At 51.3% G+C, this 22,026-nt stretch overlaps 1 protein-coding gene across 7 annotated transcripts in view; it reads right to left on the bottom strand.

Annotated features, from left to right (window-relative positions):
* Positions 1-22,026, bottom strand: part of L3MBTL1 (L3MBTL histone methyl-lysine binding protein 1) — a 39,114-nt gene that overhangs the window by 11,361 nt on the left and 5,727 nt on the right. For 6 of the 7 annotated variants that reach the window (XR_009558921.1, XM_060284307.1, XM_030843475.2 and 3 more), the window contains exons 2-18: positions 20,654-20,799; positions 20,256-20,482; positions 19,782-19,923; positions 19,310-19,460; positions 19,043-19,178; positions 18,284-18,368; positions 10,054-10,142; positions 9,456-9,560; positions 8,461-8,596; positions 8,029-8,120; positions 6,617-6,768; positions 4,503-4,579; positions 3,890-3,975; positions 3,596-3,706; positions 3,004-3,118; positions 2,105-2,204; positions 1,586-1,923 (exon numbers count right to left, since the gene is read on the bottom strand). Coding sequence is in view for 6 of the 7 variants with exons in the window: in XM_060284307.1 (XP_060140290.1) it covers positions 1,586-1,923; positions 2,105-2,204; positions 3,004-3,118; positions 3,596-3,706; positions 3,890-3,975; positions 4,503-4,579; positions 6,617-6,768; positions 8,029-8,120; positions 8,461-8,596; positions 9,456-9,560; positions 10,054-10,142; positions 18,284-18,368; positions 19,043-19,178; positions 19,310-19,460; positions 19,782-19,923; positions 20,256-20,482; positions 20,654-20,789 (2,278 nt within the window). In the remaining variant the exon portion in view is untranslated. The remainder of the gene's footprint in view (positions 1-1,585; positions 1,924-2,104; positions 2,205-3,003; positions 3,119-3,595; positions 3,707-3,889; positions 3,976-4,502; positions 4,580-6,616; positions 6,769-8,028; positions 8,121-8,460; positions 8,597-9,455; positions 9,561-10,053; positions 10,143-18,283; positions 18,369-19,042; positions 19,179-19,309; positions 19,461-19,781; positions 19,924-20,255; positions 20,483-20,653; positions 20,800-22,026) is intronic. The other variant, XM_030843477.2, reaches the window with a different exon arrangement.

Here is a 22,026-nt window from a genome sequence, read left to right as displayed (position 1 = left end):
TGCCTTGAGGTTGTGCTTTAAATCTCTGTGCTCATACTGCCCGGGTTACAGAGACTGTTCCTGAAGAACTGGAATAGCCTGGGTCCTGCCCAGAAATTGTGCATTGATCCAGGTGATTTCTCAAGGTCTCTTCTTGCCTTAAAGTGATGTGCATTCAGGGAATTCCCTGGCGGTCCAGTGGTTAGGACTCTGTGCTTCCACTGCAAGGGGCCCAGGTTCGATCCCTCGTCGGGGAACTAAGATCCCGTGTGCCCCCAGGCGTGGCCAAAAAAATTACCTATCTAACAAAAAAAAATGATGCGCATTCAACTCAACTGAAACAAGATCCCCAGCATGTGTATCAGGGGATCAGGACTGTGTATCAGGACCTATGCCGGTGGCTGAAGATATAGATGAAGTCATCACGCAGTGGAGGGCTCGGTCACCTTGTCCCTCCCCTTGGAGCCATGGGCTTGAGCTGTGTCCCATGCCCCTTCCAATTGATATGTTAAAGCTCTAATCTCCAGTACCTCAGAATGCCACTGTATTTGGAGAAAGGGCCTTTAAAGAGGTGATTAAGTTAAAATGAGGCTGATAAGGTGGACCCTAATCCAATCTGTCTGGTATCCTTATAAGAAAAGGAATTTTGGAGACATGGAGAGACCCTGGGGGCACACAGGCATAGAGCAAAGACCATGTGGGACACAAGCAGGAAGGTGGCTGTCTGTACGCCAAGGAGAGAGGCCTCAGAAGAAACCAAACCTGTTGATCCTTTGAGCTTGGGCCTCCAGCCTCCACAAGTGTGAGAAAGTACACTTCTGTTGAAGCCACCCAGTCTGTGGTACTTGGCTGTTGCCACCAAGTTAAGACAAAGGAGGTGGAAAAGTGAACTGACGTGTGGGTCAGATAATTTACGTCTGTTGTACCAGCAGCAATAGCAGGAGAAGTCAGACCTGAGTTTGAAGCCCAGCTCAGCCCCTTATGAGGCGAATGACCTTGGGCAAATGACCTCACTCTACCAACCTCTCACTCCTCTTCTCTCAGGAGAGAATGACATCTATGTTACCGACCACTTGTGAGAGTCAGCAACGGTATAGGTAAAGCATCTGAAATGGTGCTGGGCCCATAGTAGGTGCTCAATAAACAGCAAAGTAACCACTATTATTTCAGGTAATTGACACTGGAAAGGCAGATATTATTCATGTTTTCAAATGAGAAAACTGAAGCTCAGAGATGTTAACTAAGTTGCTCAAGGCCACACTAGAAAGTGACAGCCAAGGCCTCCCTCCCTGGAAGCCTAGATTGAGAAAAGCAGAGCTGGAGGCATCATCCCACCTTACAGCGAACCAGAAGTCCAGAGAGGCTCTGCGCCTTTCCTGGAAAATCACAGCAAAACCAGGGATAAAAAGGGGCTGGAATCCGAGGTCGCTCAAGGCCCTACCCGTGGTCTTGCCACTGCTCTGTATCCCCAAGTATCTCGAATGCAGAGGTGGCCTGCCTGCCAGCTTCTCCGGCTCTGGGCACCCCTGGTGACTCCTCCCACCAATTACTAAGTACTCATTGTGAACGCGGCAGAGGACACAGGAATAACTGGCCCAGGACTCACTCGGGAAATCTTCCTGTGGGATCTTCTGATACTTTGGAGGGCGTCCGATCCTGGAGAGAGAGGGACCAGGTCCATGGCAGGGAATCAGGGCCTGGGCTGGCCCAGGAGGACTCGAGGCCCTGCACCCTTGCCCTCCGCACCGGCTGTGATGGCGAGGCTTCTTCCTTAGGGAGAAGCCCGAGAAGTTCCTCTTACGGGCCAAGGCCTCCGTGTCGGACAGCTCTGCCTTCAGCCGGCTCTGGTTCCTCTCGGCCAGCGGGCAGCCCGAGAGGCAGTGGTGGGCTGTGAACTTGCCTGTGACGTGGCCAGAGCCATCACAACCAGGAGTGGGGCACTTTCTGGAGAAGAAGAAGGCTTAAGATGGGCTGAATCTGATAGTTCCCACTTAGCTCTTCCCAACCCTGGCCCCATTAGGAGAGCGGCTGGGTGGGCCCTGGTCGGCCACCCATAGTGGGTATAAAACAGACCCTCTCTGAGCAACAATGCCCGAGGGTCTCTTAGCAGGAGCCCTTCACTCACCGGTGGTGAAAGCTGTACTTGGAGGTCCTGGTCTGTGGCAGGCTTCGACAGCTGAGAGGGGGACAGCCCCCAGGGGAGGCAGAGCTGGGCTCTCTGGGTCCTGGAGGGGCAGGAAGAAAAGGGTCAGCACAGGGCCCTGGCGGTGGGGGCAGGGCTGGGAGAGGAGTCATGCAGGGCAGGGAAGGTCAGCTCCCTGACTAGGAACCAGTTCCCCGGGTGCAAGGGGCCCTGAACCAGGCTGGGACACCACCTCCTGGGTGGATATGGATGTCAGCCCCTCTTGGGGGAATGAGGGCTTGGCTCTCATATTCTCTGTGGAAACCTGCAGGCCATACTCTCTGAAAGGAGGAGAACCCTTGGGGAGAGCACCTCAGGGCCGGTGTGGGCACAGCTGCCCCGGAAAGCCACATCAGGCAGATTTGCATGTTATTCGTGTTTCTCAGTTTTACCCCCAAGACTTCGGTGACCTTTTTTAGGCTCTGCCCACATGCAGAGAACAATCAAGAAGAATCAACACCACATGTGAAACAGACGTGGGTGACCTCTAACCCCTGCCTGCTGAGGGGCCCACGATCTGATTGAGGGAGCCACACTGCCTTAGCAAACACAGCGCATGCTCGGCGTGGCTCTGCTATTCGCTGAGAGAACTCCCCAGGGGTACAACTACCTCCTAAGCATATGCTCCCAAGTGAGCTTGGCCCTTCACACCTCCAGGCTCCAAACCCAGCAAACTGGGGAGGCCAGAGGCACTGCTATGTGTAGCAAAGACCCCTGAGGTGGGGAGGATGAGGGACCCCAGAGCTCACTGTGGGCATGCTATAGAAGGGGGAGGGGTGCCAGAGCTCGGGGGCAGGGCCGGGCATCAGGAGGAGAGGGCCAGGGGCCCCAGGGGTACACACGGAGAGGAGGCTGCAGGGGATGCCCCGTCTTGGAGCACCAGCCCGCGGGGTGGATGTCAGGGTGGTCGGCATCGATCCAGAAGTCGTAGGCGTGACTCCAGCCATCAAAGTGGAGCTGGGGAGGAAAGACCCTTGGAGGTCAGGTGCTTCTCGTGGAGCCCAGCTCAGCCGGGAGGTCCTCCAGGCTCCAGGAGGCTCTCCCCATCCCTGGGGCCCGTCAGAAGCAAGATCCTGGATTGGAAGAACCAAGGGGCCCACCCCACAGTAGTCTGTCTTGGCCACCACACTTCCCAAGGGTTTCACCCTTTAAGTTAGTGGCATCTCCCATCAATCCTTGGATAGGACAAGGATGATTAGGCCCATTTTATAGGCTCAGAGAGGGGACGTGACTTGTCCCGACTCACAAAAGTAAGTCACAGATGAGGCCAGACTGAGACCCAAGATCTTCGGCCTCAGGTTCAGAGCTCCCTTCCCTGCAACGCACAGCCTCCCTCAAGTCTGGCTCATGCCATGCCCTTGACCTCAACCCAGCCTACAGGAGCCCTGCCCAACTGGCCTGTCCACTCCTCCAGCCCAAGGAGCCCAGAGCCACCTTTATCCGATGGTCCTCAACATCCTCCACGCTGGCCACACGAATTAGGGCTGGGTTCCTGCGGTCCACGGCCTCCAGTTTCATGTTGACCAGGAAGCTGTGCGGGGGTCGCTGCGGGGGGACAGCAGCCTTCAGGCCGAGGCCCAGCTCAGCAGAGCTGAATCCCCAAGAGGGGAGCCCAGGTGCTGTGCCTGGGGAAACCACAGCCAAAGGGGGAGGCCAGGGCCCCATCCTGGCTGGCCGAGGGCTCCTCGCCTTCCCGAGCTCAGCTCGGGGCGGGGAGAGATGACTCACCACCTTGAAGGCCCAGGCGGGCACAGCAGAGGCCCCAGTTTCTTCCAAATATGTCTCCCAACAGAAGCTGTCAGGGTCTGGGTAGTCTGGAGGAGAGGATGAGCGCAATGTCTAGGCACCCAGGTGTACTGGGGGAGCTCTCCCCTCCAAGCAGGACCAGGGGCACGGAAAGGACAAAGGCCCGTGGACAGGGGGCTCCTGAGGCAGGGGGGTGCCAGGCAGAAGCAAGCACACCACCTCACAGCTCACAGGGCTTTCTGGGAACCCTGGCCCCTAGCCCCCTCCTTGGCTCTGCTGCTCCAGCCCCGGTCCCATCTGAACCCCTACTGCGTGTGGGCCAGCGTAACACCCCGACAGGGAAGGATACACTTTCGTTGCTCTGGACTCCTGCTCCCTTGCTGAGGTGGGGGTCAACTAACTTTCTTCCCTTCAACCTTAACAGAGTCAGGGTTTGACAGGCCTCTCCTAAGATCAGAGGGTTCTCAACTCCCAGGCAAAGAAGCTAAGGCTCCAGGCCACATCTGTCCCCTCCCCCTGCCCCCTAAAGACCCAGCTAATGAGATACTGGTAGGGGACCAGGGAGAGGGGGGCTTGGCTCAGGCTGCAGGGTCACCTTGTGGAGGGGTGAGGGGCTTTCCTTGCTTCTGGCACCAACCCACTGGGTGGATGTAGGGGCTGCTGGGATCACACCTGAAAGGCAAGAATTATTCACTGTCCCAAGAATCAATCTTGTGAAAATGACTCTATTACCCAAAGCAATCTACAGATTCAGTGCAATCCCTATCAAATTACCAGTGGCATTTTTTACAGAACTAGAACAAAAAATCTTAAAATTTGTATGGAGACACAAAAGACCCCGAATAGCCAAAGGAGTCTTGAGGGAAAAAAAACGGAGCGGGAGGAATCAGACTCCCTGACTTCAGACTATACTACAAAGCTACAGTAATCAAGACAATATGGTACTGGCACAAAAACAGAAATATAGATCGATGGAACAGGATAGAAAGCCCAGAGATAAACCCACACACCTATGGTCAACTAATCTATGACAAAGGAGGCAAGGATATACAATGGAGAAAAGACAGTCTCTTCAATAAGTGGTGCTGGGAAAACTGGACAGCTACATGTAAAAGAATGAAATCAGAACACTCCCTAACACCATACACAAAAATAAACTCAAAATGGATTAGAGACCTAAATGTAAGACCAGACACTATAAAACTCTTAGAGGAAAACATAGGAAGAACACTCTTTGAAGTAAACCACAGCAAGATCTTTTTTGATCCACCTCCTAGAGTAATGGAAATAAAAACAAAAATAAACAAATGGGACCTAATGAAACTTAAAAACTTTTGCAAAGCAAAGGAAATTACAAACAAGACAAAAAAAACCCCCTCAGAATGGGAGAAAATATTTGCAAACGAATCAATGGACAAAGGATTAATCTCAAAATATATAAACAGCTCATGCAGCTCAATATTAAAAAAACAAACAACCCAATCCAAAAACGGGCAGAAGACCTAAACAGACATTTCTCCAAAGAAGACATACAGATGGCCAACAAGCACATGAAAAGCTGCTCAGCATCATAATTATCAGAGAAATGAAAATCAAAACTACAATGAGGTATCACCTCACACCAGTTAGAATGGGCATCATCAGAAAATCTACTACAACAAATGCTGGAGAGGGTGTGGAGAAAAGGGAACCCTCTTGCACTGTTGGTAGGAATGTAAATTGATACAGCCACTATGGAGAACAGTATGGAGGGGCCTTAAAAAACTAAAAGTAGAATTACCATATGACCCAGCAATCCCACTACTGGGCATATACCCAGAGAAAACCATAATTCAAAAAGACACATGCACCCCAATGTTCATTGCAGCACTATTTACAATAGCCAGGTCATGGAAGCAACCTAAACATCCATCAACGGACGAAGGGATAAAGATGATGTGGCACATATATACAATGGAATATTACTCAGCCATGAAAAGGAATGAAATTGGGTCATCTGTAGAGACGTGGATGGATCTAGAGACTGTCATACAGAGTGAAGTAAGTCAGAAAGAGAAAAACAAATATCGTGTATCCACGCATATATGTGGAACCTAGAAAAATGGTACAGATGAACCGGTTTGCAGGGCAGAAATAGAGACACAGATGTAGAGAACAAATGTATGGACACCAAGGGGGGAAAGTGGCGGGGAGGGTGGTGGTGGGATGAATTGGGAGATTGGGATTGACATATATACACTAATATGTACAAAATGGATGACTAATAAGAACCTGCTGTATAAAAAAATAAATAAAATAAAAATTAAAAAAAAGAATTATTCACTGTCTCAGATGAAACTTCGAGGTCCTAAATCTGCTATCCTATGAGATCAGGGCACACCCTCATGTTACTTCTGAGTGAGAGTGAGACATATGAGGTGAGAAAGTCAGAAAATTCCAACAGTAACTAAAAACTCTAACAGCACCTTAATATCTCAGGGACAATCATGGGTCACAGCGGTTTGCTCATCTTAACCTTGGTACTTTTAGATGAAATATTTAATTGCCGTCATAATTAATAAGTGATGTAGATCAAATCCACAGGGCAGTCAACTGTCCCCCGAGCAATATGTCAGGGCTGGGCTGGGTCTATGTGAAGCCTCCCGCCCCCGCCATCCCCTCCCCATCCCCGTCCCCAACCCCACGGCCAAGTCTGGGTCCTCCCACTACCAGTAGTCATAAGTGTCATCCCAGTTGTCAAAGTGCACCAGGAAGCGGCTGTCCACCACGTCGGTCACACTGGCCACACAGATGAGGGATGGGTTCATGCGGTCCACGGCCTCCAGCTTCATGCCCACCTGGAAGCCCAGGGGTGGGGGACTCTGGGGGCAAGAAGAGGGGCTGCCATGGCCAGGCCCAGGCTGGCTTGTGCTGGCCCAGGACCCACCGGCAAAGGAAGAGGAGTAGGTTCCCTGGGGGCCATGCCTGGTGGGTGGGCAGGGAGGAGGGTGGGACAAAGAGGCTGAGAAAGAGGGTCCCTCCAGGGCAGAATCACCAACCTCAGCCCTGAGCCACTCAGGAATTTCTGGCCTCCAAGGGACTCTCAGAGGAAGCCTCACTGTGGCAGAAGATGACTGACTAACACGAGGCTACACACTCACCCAAAGAGTCTGCCAGGCTGAGCACAAGCCTCCCCTCCCCAGACAAGCCTGGCCCAGCTTGGGCTGAGGCAGGTGGGTCCACAGAGGCGTGGCAGAGAAAGAGGAGTTGACATGTGAGGCAGGGAGCGGCGGGGGCAGGGCAGGGAGGCACCTGCCACGTGTCAGGCATGAACTCCAAAAACCATCCCCTCCCTCAATCTTTACCACAGCCCTAGGGAGATGGGTATTATCACCCCCATTTTATAAATTAAGTGACTTGCCCAGGACCACAAAGCTGGCCAATGGTGGGGACAGGACTTAAACAGTTTGATTTAAAAATCTGCATCCCCCGTCACAATAGCGGGTAGAAGCCCACCGGTCACACGGGAACCTCTAAGTATGATCTCTGGGGCTGGACTGGGGCTGGGGGTGCCTGCCCGTTCCTGGACAGCATGGTACAGCCCCTGGCCCACGGGGACCCTGGGCTTTCCATATGGTAACAGTTGTACTGGGAGTTCCCTATGTATCTCTCAAACCTTTTGCTTGGGATTAGGAGATATTTTAGCTGCGGGATAAAGTTGCCGGCTGCCTTGAACAGAGAGAAAGACAAGGGGTGAGTGTTGGAACCAAATGGGAAAGCCTCAATGTTGGTCAAAAGGAAGGAAAAAGCCACTCCCACAATACAGGCTTGGACCTGACACCAAGAACTGCAGAGAAACCCAAGCCAAAGAGAAGAATGACACCTCAGTGCCCAGGCTCAGAGGGGGATGTGCGGAGGAAAGGATTTCAGCGGTAGGGAGGAGGGAGGGAACCGGGGGAACCCCGTAATCGGCTTCCTCCTCTGGCCCTGGGCCTGCCCAGTGGGCCCCTCCCATCTGGTGAGGACCAGAGCCCAGCTGGGGGCACCAGGAGATGAGTGCTTGTCTGCTGAGTCAGAGAGACTGGCCGGCTGCAGTGACTCTATCCTGGGAGGCAAATGTCCGCTCACTCAGGGGCACTCACGTGGCTCTGGCTCACAAACAGGTGCTTGGGGGCAGCCTGGGTTCTTGTGCTGCGCAGGTAATGGCTCCAGCTGAACTCCTCCTCCTTGTAACCTGGGCCCCTCGGGGGGGGAAGAACAGAGCACCGTGCAGACAGAGGCTGGGCCATGGCGGGCGCACCCCACACTGAAGCAGCAGAATCAGGCAGGCCTGAGGACCCCACAAGCCTCGAGAACCTGCCCAGGGAACCCCTGCCGAAGCAGAACACAACCTGGGTGGACGTCCGCTCAAAGGGCAAGGGCAAAGCAGAAGCCCTGGGGCCGAGGCATAGCAGGATGAGATGCAGAGAGGCTGGCTGTGCAATGGGAACAGGGAAGGAGCTACCAACAGGAAGGGGGGGGGGCAGGTCTGGGAGGCTCACTGCCTCACTGGGAGCAACCCAGCTAGGCCTTACCTTTGGGGGGCTGCAGCTTGTGCCCCGTCTTCTCGAACCAGCCAGCGGGATGAATGTCAGGGGAACTGGCATTGATCCAGAAGTCGTGGCACTCGGAATACCCATCGAAGTGCAGACGTAGGCGGTAGCCACATACCTGGCCCCACGAGGGGGAGGGAGGGAAGCAGTCGCTGCACTCCCCTTCCCTCACCTCTCCTGGCCCAGCCTGGTGTCTCAGGGCCTCTGGTGCCGGCAGACTCCCCACTCCACCTCTCCTCACCCCCAGGTTTCCCTGCATCCTGCACTTTGCCCCACACCCTCCCATCCTGCAATGAGGATGGTTCACATACTCATGAGCCCTGAGCTCTGGGCACAAGACAGGTAGATTCTAAGGCACTCTCTGGCCCCTCTGAACCCTGGATAGAATCCCAAGGGCAGTGACCAAGGCTCAGGCCTGCTCAGGGCCCCCAGGGACCTTTCCTTCTGCTACCTTCTCTCACTGCTCAGACCTCAGCAAGCTGATGGCGGCTCCTTGAGCACGGCGCCCTTGAACGTGGCATTCCATGCCTCAGTGCTTCCGCTCGCTTTGCCTCTTGTGCCTGAACATCCTATTCATTCACAACTCATCTCTCGAGACTCAGCAATGGAGGCCCTTCCTCTCTGAAGCCGCTCCTGTCCCCTCAGTGCCCCCCTGCTCACATCTGTCATCTCCCCTGTGGGCTGTGGCCGTTTATCTGGCTGATTCCCACACAACGGTGAGCTCCTAAGAGGACAAGGACCTTGTTGGACTCGAGCCACCATCCCCGCCCTCAGGAGCGCTCCTCCTCAGTAACATCACCACCCCGACCCTTCGCCTGATTTCTGTCCGATTTTTAGCTTTCTGCGCCTTCCCCTCCCCTTTCTGAGGGCAGTGCAGTGCCCCCCTCATCTGAGTCCGAGCCCTCCGTGCCCCTGGCTGGCTCCTTCAAGCCATCCTGAGAGGCGTCACCAGGATGGGGGTGCCAGCCTCAGCTCACCTCAGCCACGGTGAGGATGAAGTACATGCTTGGGTGCTGAGGGTCAATGCCTTCCAACTTCATGCCCGGTTTGAAGCCATTCTTGTTATGAGTGACCACCTGGTACTGTCAATGCACAGATGGAAAAGGGCTCAGCTTCCCTCCAGCCTCACCCTTGCTTAGTGCGCGCGGGGCAAAGGAACTGCCTTGGGGCTCCACCCGCCCAGCACTACCAAAGGGGTGACTTATTTGGGGGTCTTTAGTGCAGGGATCCAAAGCAGGACGGACTAGCTCCTAGGTCCCTCGAACAATGGATTTCGGGGCTCTCTCTTACCCAAGTCATGGAAAGATCAGAACTGATTAGAAAGTGCCAGAACTCAAAAGTCTGCAGGCCCAGGGATGGGTGAGCCTGGGTCCCACTCCCCTATTTCTTCCCACCGAGGAAGCCCCTTACAGTGAGCCCTTCTCTACTCTGGGCCCCTAACGAGTCTTTCCACCTTCCATTGTGCAAGTCCTTTGAGGGATGTCAGACACAGAAAACACCAGAAGGCCTGAGTTTGGTGGCGAGTCCCTGGACTGGGAAGACAAGCTCTTCCTAGGAGGAAAGTATGTGACTCACGTCCTGGAAGAGGCTGACGGGGGCAGTGATGGCCTTCTGTTCCTCAAGGTAGGATTCCCACGACCAGCCTTCCTTCTTCTCCCCGGAGGCTGTGGGCAGGAGACAGACAGGCTGACCCCTGGGCTGCTCCTCAAATACCATCTTCCAACCCAACTCTACCTTAACCTCCAAAACAAACTTTTGTCTGTGATTACGAGCTGCCCTCTAGTCCCACTCAGCCATGAGGTGCCGCACACAGCGGGCTGTACCAAATTCTGTCCGCCCCGTCCCACCCCAGCCCACTGTCAGCAAAAGCACTTCGGATTAGGGAGCGACTAACAGAGGTTAGAGTCTCAACCACAGAGGGACGAAGCTGCATGACAAATCCTGAGCCAGAGGACTTAATCACAGCATCACCTAAGCTCACCGGGAAAGAAGAGGAAAAAGAGAGATGGGAGGAAAACATGCAATGAGGAAGAAACAGAAGAGACCACACAGAAAGAAGAAACCCCCTTTTCCCGAGTCTTCTTCCTCTGAGCACTGACTGACAGGCTCACACAGAGACAAAATGTATGTATGTGTGCTTGGCGTGCCCACAGAGTAGAGAATGATTACACACACACCCCCCAGAGTGCACACAAACACACACTCACACACACGTACTTTGGTCAGAGCCTACAGCCCTCGGAGTCTCCAGGTCCTGGGGAGGGGGAGCTGAATCTCCCTGTGGGACCTTCAATTTAGCCTGAGATGGAGTCCTGGCCTCCAACACAGAGGCGAAACATCCTTTAAAGATGGGAAAAGCTGGCAACATGTAAGGTAAGCTCCCAACGTCAGCCTGAAAAAATTTGCCACAATCAATTCATATCGCTTGGGTGAATAGCTCCAGCTTCTTCTAGAAACTTCCGTGCCTCAATTTTGTCATCTGTCAAATGCAGATCACTTTGTCTACCAGAGAGGGTCATCAGGAAGAGCAAGTGAGAGGCTGTGAGTAAAAGATCCTTATGAGATGCTGGATCCTTCCTAGGTCTCCACGAAGGCCGTCTGGTCTGGACTCTCGCTCTGCCTAGCTCTGGCTCGCTTGGCGATTGCTCTGGGTCATTCTGGTGTGGAGTGGTTTGTCACTCAGGAAGAAGCTTTTTCCTTAATTGGAACGTACGTGGCTCCTAGGAGCTGCCTAAGTTCACCAGTCACTCCACTGAATCTTGAGATCCCAACCATCTAACCCAGATGGGCCAAAGCAGGTATTTTCTTCACCAACAGATCAACTAAGCCAGGAAACTCTGAGACCTACACCGACACAGCAACCTAGAGCACTTCCAACTCCCCTTTGCTCTTCCAACTCCCCTTTGTCCAGAGTGAAACCTGGGTCGCCCCTTAGAATAGCGGTCCCCAACCTTTTCAGCACCAGGGACCGGGTTTCGTGGAAGAGTTTTTCCATGGAGGGGGGTAGGGGGGATGGTTCAGGTGGTAATGTGAGCGATGCGGGGGTAAGGGGAGCGGGAAGCAAGGGAAACTTCGCTCGCTTGCCTGCCATTCACCTCCTGCTCTGCAGCCCAGTTCCTAGCAGGCCGAAGACCGGACCAGGGGTCGGGGACCCCTACCTTAGAACACATCACCCACTACAGTCCCTCAAGAAACTCTCACTGTTCCCACTCGGTCCTCATCTGGACTTAACGGTGTAGGGGGAGGGGCAGGGAGGAGGCTTCAGGATGCCAGGCTTAGCATCACCTTGCTGTTTCTGGCCACTGGCATTCCACATCATCCTGCATAATACCTGTTTTTTCAAATCACCAGTACTATTTACCAATCCCTTTACAGCACCCAGTTCTCTGTGGATGACATCTAGCTTTTTGTCTCACTCTTCCCAAACTATAACACAAGCCAAGGAGCTGATTAGCTGTCAGATTCCTCATCTCAGGCACCTTGGCCCCGCCTTGGCTCTTTCATTGCAAGTTCATTTCTCTTTAGCCATACTCCAACATGGCCAAGCTCTAAGCCCCTCATGCCATAGTAGAGACCTCTGACATCTTCACCTGCCATCCCTCACACTCCCATCCTTACCCTCCCATCCTCCCCGCCACTCCCCTCCCTGGGCCTTTATTACCTGGATTCTCTCGTAGGCATAACGCATTATTTACAGTTTACCATCGCCCGCCCCTTCCTTCTACCTCAACCGTTCCTTTGATCGTAGGGGTACCTCCCATGTACCGTGTCTGGTGCCAGAAACTGGGGGTACAGGGATGGTTCAGAGACTTCATATACATGGTCCCCTTTAATCCTAACATTGTCTGGACATGATAGGCAGGGCTGGTAGTAATCCTTTTCACAGATGGGAAAAGAGATTAAATGTAATCCACTAGAGAGAGGCCTGACCACTAAACCTTTTAGTAATGACTAGACTCCCTCCCTGACCAAGCCCCCAGCCTCCTCCAGTTTCCTGCATCCTTTTTCCATGGTGAACAACTGGCTGAAACTTTAGGCAAATCCCCAAGCTCAAGTAGGTCCCAAAGCTCCCGTGCATGTTTGTATAGTTTGTGTACCATACATAGGTGCCCAGCCAAGAGGGTGAATGGGGGCTGGAATCTAGCCTGGCTCCTTGCCAGGCCACGTGGCTTAGTCTGCTATGAAGACACGCTGACTTCTTCTAATTGGTCTGTTCCAAAGGGGCACCTGTTTATAATTTGCACAAAGGCACCGTATAGGCTGGCTGTAGCACCAATCCTCTCTTGATTTCCAGAAATGTTCCTTTGCTTATTTCTGCTCCCTTAGACTAGACGCCCCTGGCTAGCACTTTCTTAGCAAGGTCAGGCTGTCCAAAACGAAACTCGCAACTTCTCTGCCAAAGCTTCTGCCCCTCTCAGTATTCTCTATCCTAGTCAACAGCACCACACCGTTCATCCAGTCATGCAAGCTGGAAGCCTGGAAGGGATCCTTTACATCTCTTGTTTTACTCCCCAGGATTCTTTAGTGCCTGAGTCCTACTGATTCCAACTCCTAGCTATCTCTTGACTATATCTCCACTTCTCCATGTTCTCTGTCCTTCTTGTTTTGAACCTAGTCCTAGAGCCTCTTAATGTACTGTGCCTAAAACTCAGTTTGTTGCCAGAATATCTCTAAAATAAAAATTAGTTTGTTATTGTTTTGCTTTGAGGTCCTCAATGGCTTTGGATTTCCAGTCAAAAACCAAAAATCCAAATACCTTTCCACACATACAAACCCCTAGTGAACTAGCCTCATCCTGCATTTCCATGCCTCTGTGCCTTGGCACATGCTGATCCCTCTGTCTCAGAGATTCTGTCACCACCCTGTCCCATCCTCCTATCTTTTTCTCATCCTTCAAGACCCAGCCATATCTCTGGCACCTAGCATAGGGTTTTTTTTTGTTTTTTTTTTTTCCGGTACGCGGGCCTCTCAAAGCTGGGAAAAAAAAGAAACAGAGAGAAGGCACACGTAATAATAGGAGAAATTTTAAAAGGGATATCACTACATATCCTGCAGACTTCAAAAAGATAAAGGGATATTGTGAAGAACTTTAACATTCTTTTGACGAATTCCCTTCTTAATCACCCAGTCTTAAGCCTACTTCTACACACTAATGAAATTGCTCTCTTGAGTCACCAGGGCCACAATCCAATGATCTTGTCTTATTACTCAACTCTCTTGATCTCCATGTGCTACCAACCACCTGTTCCATCTCAGCATTTCCTTCTTGCTGTACTTTCTTGGCTGTATCTTCCGCCTCTTCTAGTTCCATTACAGGTTTTTCTTTCTCCCACCCTAACCCTGCTCATTAATGGTGGATCCCTAGAAATCAATATAGTACTTCCCTCCCATCTTCTCTCTGGAAGCTTCTTCAGCATGGCTTCAGCTTTTTCAGTAGAGATAATTCCCAAATGAATGGTTCTAGCCAGACCTTCCACTGGAAGGTCAACAGGAAAGACAAAAAAATGTAAAGAACAGAGCACCATGGTTCAAGAACAACCGATGACAAGCAGTCATCAGGATGCCACCATTGGCTGGTTCTTTTCATTTTAAATTGCTACAGATACATCTCTGTATTTATCTACTTCTTATAGAGCATGGTTAGCCAATTCATAATCAGTTCATTTTAAGACAGAATGCTTAATGAAGAGCCTGTTACGTGTGTTCCAAAAGTATAAGGGATCTATGCCTGGGAATACCAGACTCAAGAGGTTGGGCTCCATAATGCTGTGCTCTACTGTTTATCCAGCCCTCAGTTTCTATGGAGTATAAATGGACTCTTTTCAAAATCTAATGAAAGCCATGGGCCACCTCCCCAGGAAAATGAGCAATTCACAGAATTTTGCATGTAAATTTAAGAGGGCACTGCTGCAAGCGGCATACTGATCAATGTCTTGTACTGAATCACACACTTATATTCTCAACTTGTTCCCCAACTCTGCATGGCACTCCTTGTATTTTGAAAGGAAACGTGTTTCTTATACCCAATTTGAAAACGGCAAGGATCTGAATAAATATTTCTCCAAAGAGAATATATAAATGGCCAACAAGCATAAGAAAAGATGTTCAACATCATTAGCCATCAGGGAAATGCAAATCAAAACCACAAGAAGAGGAACTTCCCCAGTGGTGCAGTGGTTAAGAATCTGCCTGCCAAAGCAGGGGACATGGTTCAAGCCCTGGTCCGGGAAGATCCCACATACCAAGGAGCAAGTAAACCCGTGCACTGCAACTACTGAGCCTGTGCTCTAGAGCCTGTGAGCCACAACTACTGAGCCCACGTGCCACAACTACTGAAGCCCACGCACCTAGAGCCCGTGTTCCGCAACAAAGAGAAGCCACCGCAATGAGAAGCCCACGCAACGCAATGAAGAGTAGCCCCCACTCGCTGCAACTAGAGAAAGCCTGCGTGCAACGACGAAGACCCAACGCAGCCAAAAACAAACAAACAAATAAATAAATTTATTTAAAAAAAGAACACACAAAGAGATACCACTCCATACCCACTATGATGGCTATAATCAAAAAGACAGTTAATAACAAGGCTTGGTGAGAATGTGGATAAACTGGAACACTTATATGCTACTGGTGGGTATATAAAATGGTACAGCCACTTTGGAACACAGTCTAGCAGTTCCTTAAAAGGCTAAACATATGACCCAGCAATTCCACTCCTAGGTATATACCCAAGAGTAATGAACACTTATGTCCAGACAAAACTTGCACACAGATGTTCATATCAGCATTATTCATAATAGCCCCAAAGTGGAAACAACCCATATATATTCATCAATTGATAAATAAAGTGTGATATATCCATACAATATTGTTCAGCAATAAAAAAGAGATGGAAAAAAAGGGATGAAGTACTGATACATGCTACACATGGATAAACCATGAAAACACTGTGCTAAGTGAAAGAAGCCAGTCACAAAGGACTACATGTATATGATCCCATTTATATGAAATGCCCAGAACAGGCAAATCCATATATACAGAAAATAGATTGGTGGTTGCCTAGGGCCGGATGGGAATTGGTGGTTTGGGGGGAATGTCAATTAATGGGTACAGGGTTTCTCTTTGGAGTTATGAAAATGTTTTAAAATTGATTGTGATAATGGCTATACAACTCTGTGAATCAACTAAAAACCACTGAATGGTACACTTCAAATGAGCGGACTATATGGTATGTGAATTATATCTCTATAAACCTATTAAAAAGCTGTTTCTTGGGAGTTCCCTGGTGGCCTAGTGGTTAGGATTCCTAGCTTTCACTGCCATGGCCCAGTTCGATCCCTGGTCGGGGAACTGAGATCCCACAAGGCGTGCATCGTGGCAAAAAAAAGAAGCTGTTTCTTGTAAAAATATGTATAAAGCACTAACTGTAAAAAAATGGATATGTTAGACATCATCAAAATGAAAACTTTCTGTTCCTCAAAAGACATCATTCAGAAGAAAACAAAAAAGCTAGCCAAAAACTGGGAGAAAATATTTGTAATATATACATCTGACAAAGGACTTGTATCCAGAATATATAAAGAATTAATAACAATTAATTCAAATAATTAAGACAATAACTCAATTTAAAATGGGTAAAAATATATGTCTAAAGTAACTATAAGGAAATAGAACAGGATGCTTGTAGCATTGCTCTGAATCTGAAAAGGCTATAACAAGTTGACCCCAAAGAGTGCCACTGCAGATACTTGACCTGGATGTGGGCAGGATGAGAGATGAAATGAGAATATCAGTAACTGTTAAAATTATCAGAATAGCTATTAACGACTATATAAATTATTAAGACTTTTGCAATGGTGTGTTAGAAAATGATGCTTCATTGGACTTCCCTGGTGGTGCAGTGGTTAAGAATCTGCCTGCCAATGTAGGGGACATGGGTTTGAGCCCTGGTCCGGGAAGATGCCACATGCCATGGAACAACTAAGCTCGCGAGCCACAACTACTGAGCCCGCATGCCACAACTACTGAAGCCTGTGCACCTAGAGCCCGTGCTCCACAACAAGAGAAGACACAGCAATGAGAAGCCCACGCACCGCAACAAAGAGTAGCCCCTGCTCGCCGCAACTAGAGAAAGCCCGCAGGCAGCAACAAAGACCCAAAGCAGCCAAAAAACAAATAAATTTAAAAAAAGAAAATGATGCTTCACACAAAACAATTGAAAAGGTGAAGGAGATATATGGGAGAGAAGGCTGAGTGTGTGTACATGAGTTACATGGTTCTAACTCTTAAACTATTGGAACATTCCATCAGGACTAGATACGTCAGGTCTGTAGAACATGAATCCAATAGGGTAGCCATCAAACTACCAGATAGAATGTAGATAAAATACAGATTATCCACACACACAGGACATGCAAGCAGCCCTGCCACCTCCCCCTCTACCCCCAGATTCTTCTCCCAAAAGATCCCAAAAATGAGTGGAAAAAGATTTTAGCCATAAATGCAAACTTCTGTCTACTGACAAAGTTTCTTCCCTCGAAAAAAGGCGGAAGGGAGAAAATATCCAGAAACAAATGCCACACTGATGTTCACGGTTGAGATGGTGAAATGTATGAATCAAAAGATAACTTTAGACTGGTCAACAGGAGCCAGCTAAAAAAATGCTGGTTTAAGAATGTATTCCTGGGGAGGGAAGTCCCTGGAGGTCCAGTGGTTAGGACTCCGTGCTCTCACTGCCGATGGCCCAGCTTCGATCCCTGGTCAGGGAACTAAGATCCCACAAGCCACACAGTGCGGCCCCCAAAAACAAAAAAAGAATGTATTTCCTTAAGAAAGATAGAGCAGTTGAGCCAACCGCAGTTAGACACTAACTCCTTCCTCTATTTAAGACTTAAGATGCCATAAACCAATGAGAGCTAAGACTTTGGCTTCTGATGTGACAGCCTCGGGTGAAAAAGAGAGCGGTGAAAATCTGGTTTGGCTAGGATGGGCAAAATATGGAATAGGCATGATAGAGTTCAGAGCCCTGGACACAGACTGCACTCTTCTGTATGGCACTGGAGCCATCAAGGCAGAATGATGCCCTAGAACTGACCTCGCTCTCTGGTTCTCCCTGGGACAGGAAAGACAGTGACTCATGCAACTGAGCCATGGTCCAAGAGGAAGCACCAACATACAACTCCTCCATTCATCCACTGAACAAACACATGTATTGAGAGTGTACTCCACACCAGCCTCTGGACTAAGGACCAGGGATACAGATGCTTAGTAGAAGAGATTCGGTTTTGAGGGAGGAAGATAGACATTGCTACCCAGTATCTAGGCGATTATAAGTGTGATAAATGTTACTTGGCTCCAGTTGGCTGTTGTCACATGGCAATGTGGAGATGGTAATGGAGAAGACCTGAGGGCCAGAGCTAACTATGAATGAACTTCGTTCCATTTTTCTTAGAACTGAAGGGTCAGAATGGGGGCCCAAATAGCAAGGTCAGACCAATGACCGGTACGGACTTGCTCACGCCACCACATGCTGCCATTAAAGGCTGCTCAAGTCTTTGGATATTGTGAGGCCTGCTCACAACTGGATGAAAGAGGATAAACAAACACATGATATAACCCCCAAGAACACACATATACTGATGCACAAACCAAAAACACCGTCTCTCTTATTCTCTCTGTCACACACGTGCTAACTTATGGTTATCTGTATATGTACAACACACCATCACAATGGTAACCCGCACTCCCAGCCTCACACTTCCGAAGGTGTATCCACACATGAATATAATATACACACGGGCCATCATACCAGGCTGGCTGCTGTTCCACTCCTCACTTTCTGGGGTGCTAGTGGTGGGCTGTCCCTCTGAATCCTTTCCTTCTTCTTGCTTCTCCTGTGGAAGGCAAGCCAGATCCCAGCTTCCTGTCCTCGTGGATTGGCGTGAAGCCTCAGCCTCTATTCCTGGCCCCTGCCTAGCTCTCTGGTCACATGGTGCTCTTCCCCAAACAGATGGATATTCTTCTAGGCTACCAGCAGGAACACAGCTCTGGCAGACAGTCCCTTACCACATGGGCAGAGACTCACATTAGCACACCCCCCCTAGTTACACAGCCTGACTACAATTCTCCTCATTCCCAGGTGGGGAAACTGAGGACACAAATACTTGCCCTGTGCCAATTTTGCCTGCCCAGTGGAACTTTCATGCTCTGTCTTCTCCAGCTTCTCTGCAACTAGAGCCCTGTGCTCCCTGGCCTCTGGCTCAGAGATGGGGCTCCAGTGATGAAGCTTTCCATCTGCCTGCACATCTACTTGGTTATTGATTCATGTCAATGTGACTTAGCCCTGCCACTAGACTGAGATGGGAGCTCTAGAAAAACAGGAGAGCGGTTTATTTATTTCCCTCCAACCAAGTACAGGATCTGACTCAGGATGGGACCCCAAAATATGATGAGTGAGTCACTATGTGTCTTCTCTAGCCCAGCCCCACGATCTGGATTAATGGAGGGGATAGTGGAATTGAGGTATAGCCTCTAGCCTCCCCCTCCCCTCCCCAAGCCCTCTTCCTACCATGGCCTCCGGCTCCGAATCCTCCTCAGATAGGCTCTGATATTCCCTATGCTTCCTTTTCTTCATGGGTTTGAGGAGCTCAGAAGCGCTGGTGCAGGAGTTGTTCTGGCCTGAAGAGTTCTCCACTATGACTGACCTGAGGGAGGGGCAGCCTGAGGGAAAGAACTACCCACCCTGCACCATCCACACCCTCTCCTAACCCCTGAACAGGCGTGGGGCTTTGAGGCCCGCAGGCAGAGAAGAAGAGGTGAATTCCCTCCCCCTTACCGTTCCTGGAACAGCTGGGGGCAGCCATCATTGGAGGCCCCAGGATCTGGACCAGCGCCTTGCTGAGGCCCACACGCCTGGCATTGGCAGGTGCCATCATCCTCTGGCGGGTCCTGAGGGTTATCTCCTGGAGGGTCCTGGGGGAGGTCTTCTGCAGGGGGCCAAAAGGGTCTCAGGCCTCCCACCCATCACTTCCACACTCAGGCTCCGCCCACCTCGGAGCCCACGCTTGGCCTCCCCTTTGGTCCCCCCACCTTGGGCTCCCCTACTGGATAGCCCCATCTACTTCCCCTCCCACCCCACCCCACCGGCCCGCAGCCTTCTCCGCCCCAAGACCGACCCGTGGGCGTGGGCACACCTGCTGGCACCCGGGCCACGCCCCCTCGGGCCACGCCCCTGGCCGTGGCTCCTCAGGGAGTTCAGGGCTCCCCCTACTCCCACAGGGGCCCAGCTTCGGGCCTTGGGCTCCTACCCGGCTGCTGGGGGCCCGCATCGCCACCTCCCGCCAGGGCCTCGCCATCTTCGTACTCGGCCACGCCTTCCCGCCGCAGCTCGGGGCTTGGGGGCTGCTCCGCTCCTACCATGTTCGGCGGTGAGTATTCGCTTATCTGAAACTGGAGTGCGGAGGGTCAGAGGACCACGGCTCCTGTACTGGCCCTTGACCCACCCCTAGTCAGCATGGTCCTTCTCCAGCCGCCTCACTGCAAGCCACGCCCCCGGAACCCATTCCCCATAAGCCGCGCCCCTAGGGCCCCGCAAATGTCTCGTTTGGGGAGGTCTGCACTCCAAGCCACGCCCCCAGAGTCCCTCACTCCAAGTCCCACCCCCAGAATCCTCCCTCTCGGCCAGCTTCCCCACCTTCCGCCTCAGGCCCCGCCTCCAGGCCCGCAGGCCCCGCCCCACAGCTGCGGCTCGCTGGACCCCCCCAAACCTCACAGATACTGACCCGCAGGCCACTCCTAGAAGGCGGGGCCGCGGCCTCGGTCCACTCCAGGAGCCGCACTGTGCCGGCGCTGGGGCTGGCCGCCGGCCCAGCGCTTAACTGTGGCAGAACAGTGGCGGTGACAGGTACGCTGCCAGCCACTCGCTCTGAGGTGCCCACATGGATCTGCTCCCGCGGAAAGCAGGACACATCCAGGGCACTGCTGGGCAGACCAAGGGTGGCTGAGCTGGCTGCGAACAGATACACGGACAGACACGACACAGATGAGCCTGGTGGCCCTGCCCCAATCTGGCCATGCATGTGTGCAGGCAGGTGAAAAGTATCATCTCCTCCCCAGGACCCACACCTGCTTGGGCAGGTATGTGGGTGCTTCTCTTCCCCAGACCCCTGGCTATGCCCACCTGGAATGATAAAGGCAGCAGCGGGCAGGTGAGAGCCTGAACCTGGGCTGTCTCTGGCCACCAGGTGCACGCTGACCTCCCCTGTGGAGGGCCCCTTCAGTGTCCTCAGCATCTCTATTTCCGCATGCCCCTCCATCCTGGTAGGCCTACAAAAGGAACACAGCCCCCAAGGTGATCAGGGAGGTAAGAGGCCTCCTTGAGGAGGAGCTGCCCACCCACAGAGAAAAGCCTCAGGGCTGAGGGGAGCAGGGTGTTTTAGGAGCCCAGCATCAAGTTTGGCTCCTGGCTCTATCCAGGTCACTCAGGTGAGGGCTCTGGCCAGGCCCTGCACCTCCCCCAGTCTCTGTAAGATGGGCATGTGTGAGGGTGCTTTGTAAACTGATGTGTACACTCTAGGGAGTCTCGGGCAGTGTGTTTCAGGCCAAGGTTCTGTCTGGCCAGCTGTCTCATGGCACAGCCCAGGCCAAGTCCAAACTCCCCCTCTTTCTCAACCCCCACCTCCATCCCCAATAGAATCACTCCCTTCTCCCTCTGGGGATTCAGAGCCTTCAAGTACCAGATTCTCCTTCACTCATACACGTTCATTTTCCTGGGAGATGATCTTTCCTGATCGTGTTCTTTTATGCCCCCTGTCCACCACTCCCTCCAATCCCAAGCACAGAGTAGGCACTCAAACATCTGTTGAAGAAATGTATACATCTCAAGAGCAAAGAGGTAGGGCATGAGAAAGCAGGCAGTGCGTGATTTTGCTTTAATCAAGCCAGGGCAGCAGAGACATTTAATAAAGAGTTAGTTGAACAGGTAAGTTTATAAGAAAGAAGACCTAGTGACATAACAAATGTGCTTAATACCTATCATTTACTTAACTCCTAAAATGTGTCGGCCACTGTCCTAGATGCCCTCCCAGCACTGTCCAGTAGAATTTTCTGTGATGATGGAAATGTCCTATACCTATACTGTCCAACACAGTAGCCACTAGCCACATGAGTCTACTCAGCACGTGAAATGTGGCTCATATGTCTGAGGAACTGAATTTTAAATTCCGTTTAACTGTACTTAAATTTAAGTAGCTACCGGGGCTGGCCATAGCTATTGTTTAGCACAGAACAACTTTATACATTTTCTTTTTTTTTTTGGCTGCACAGCACGTGGGGTCTTAGTTCCCCAACCAGGGTTCGAACCCGCACCCCCTGCAGTGGAAGCCAGAAGTCTTAACCGCTGGACCACCAGGGAAGTCCCTACATATTCTAATTAGCCTGTCACCTCCACCTCCAAAACACATCTCAGAGTCTGACCACTTCCCCCCATCTCCATCACCACCATGCTAGTCCCAACCACCATCAGCTCTCCTTGGGCTTCTGAAATTGCCTCCT

Source organism: Globicephala melas, chromosome 15 (genome assembly GCF_963455315.2).
Source record: "Globicephala melas chromosome 15, mGloMel1.2, whole genome shotgun sequence".
Lineage (NCBI taxonomy): Eukaryota > Metazoa > Chordata > Mammalia > Artiodactyla > Delphinidae > Globicephala > Globicephala melas.
Note: the sequence above shows the minus strand (reverse complement) of the source record. Positions and strands in the feature narration are given on the sequence as shown.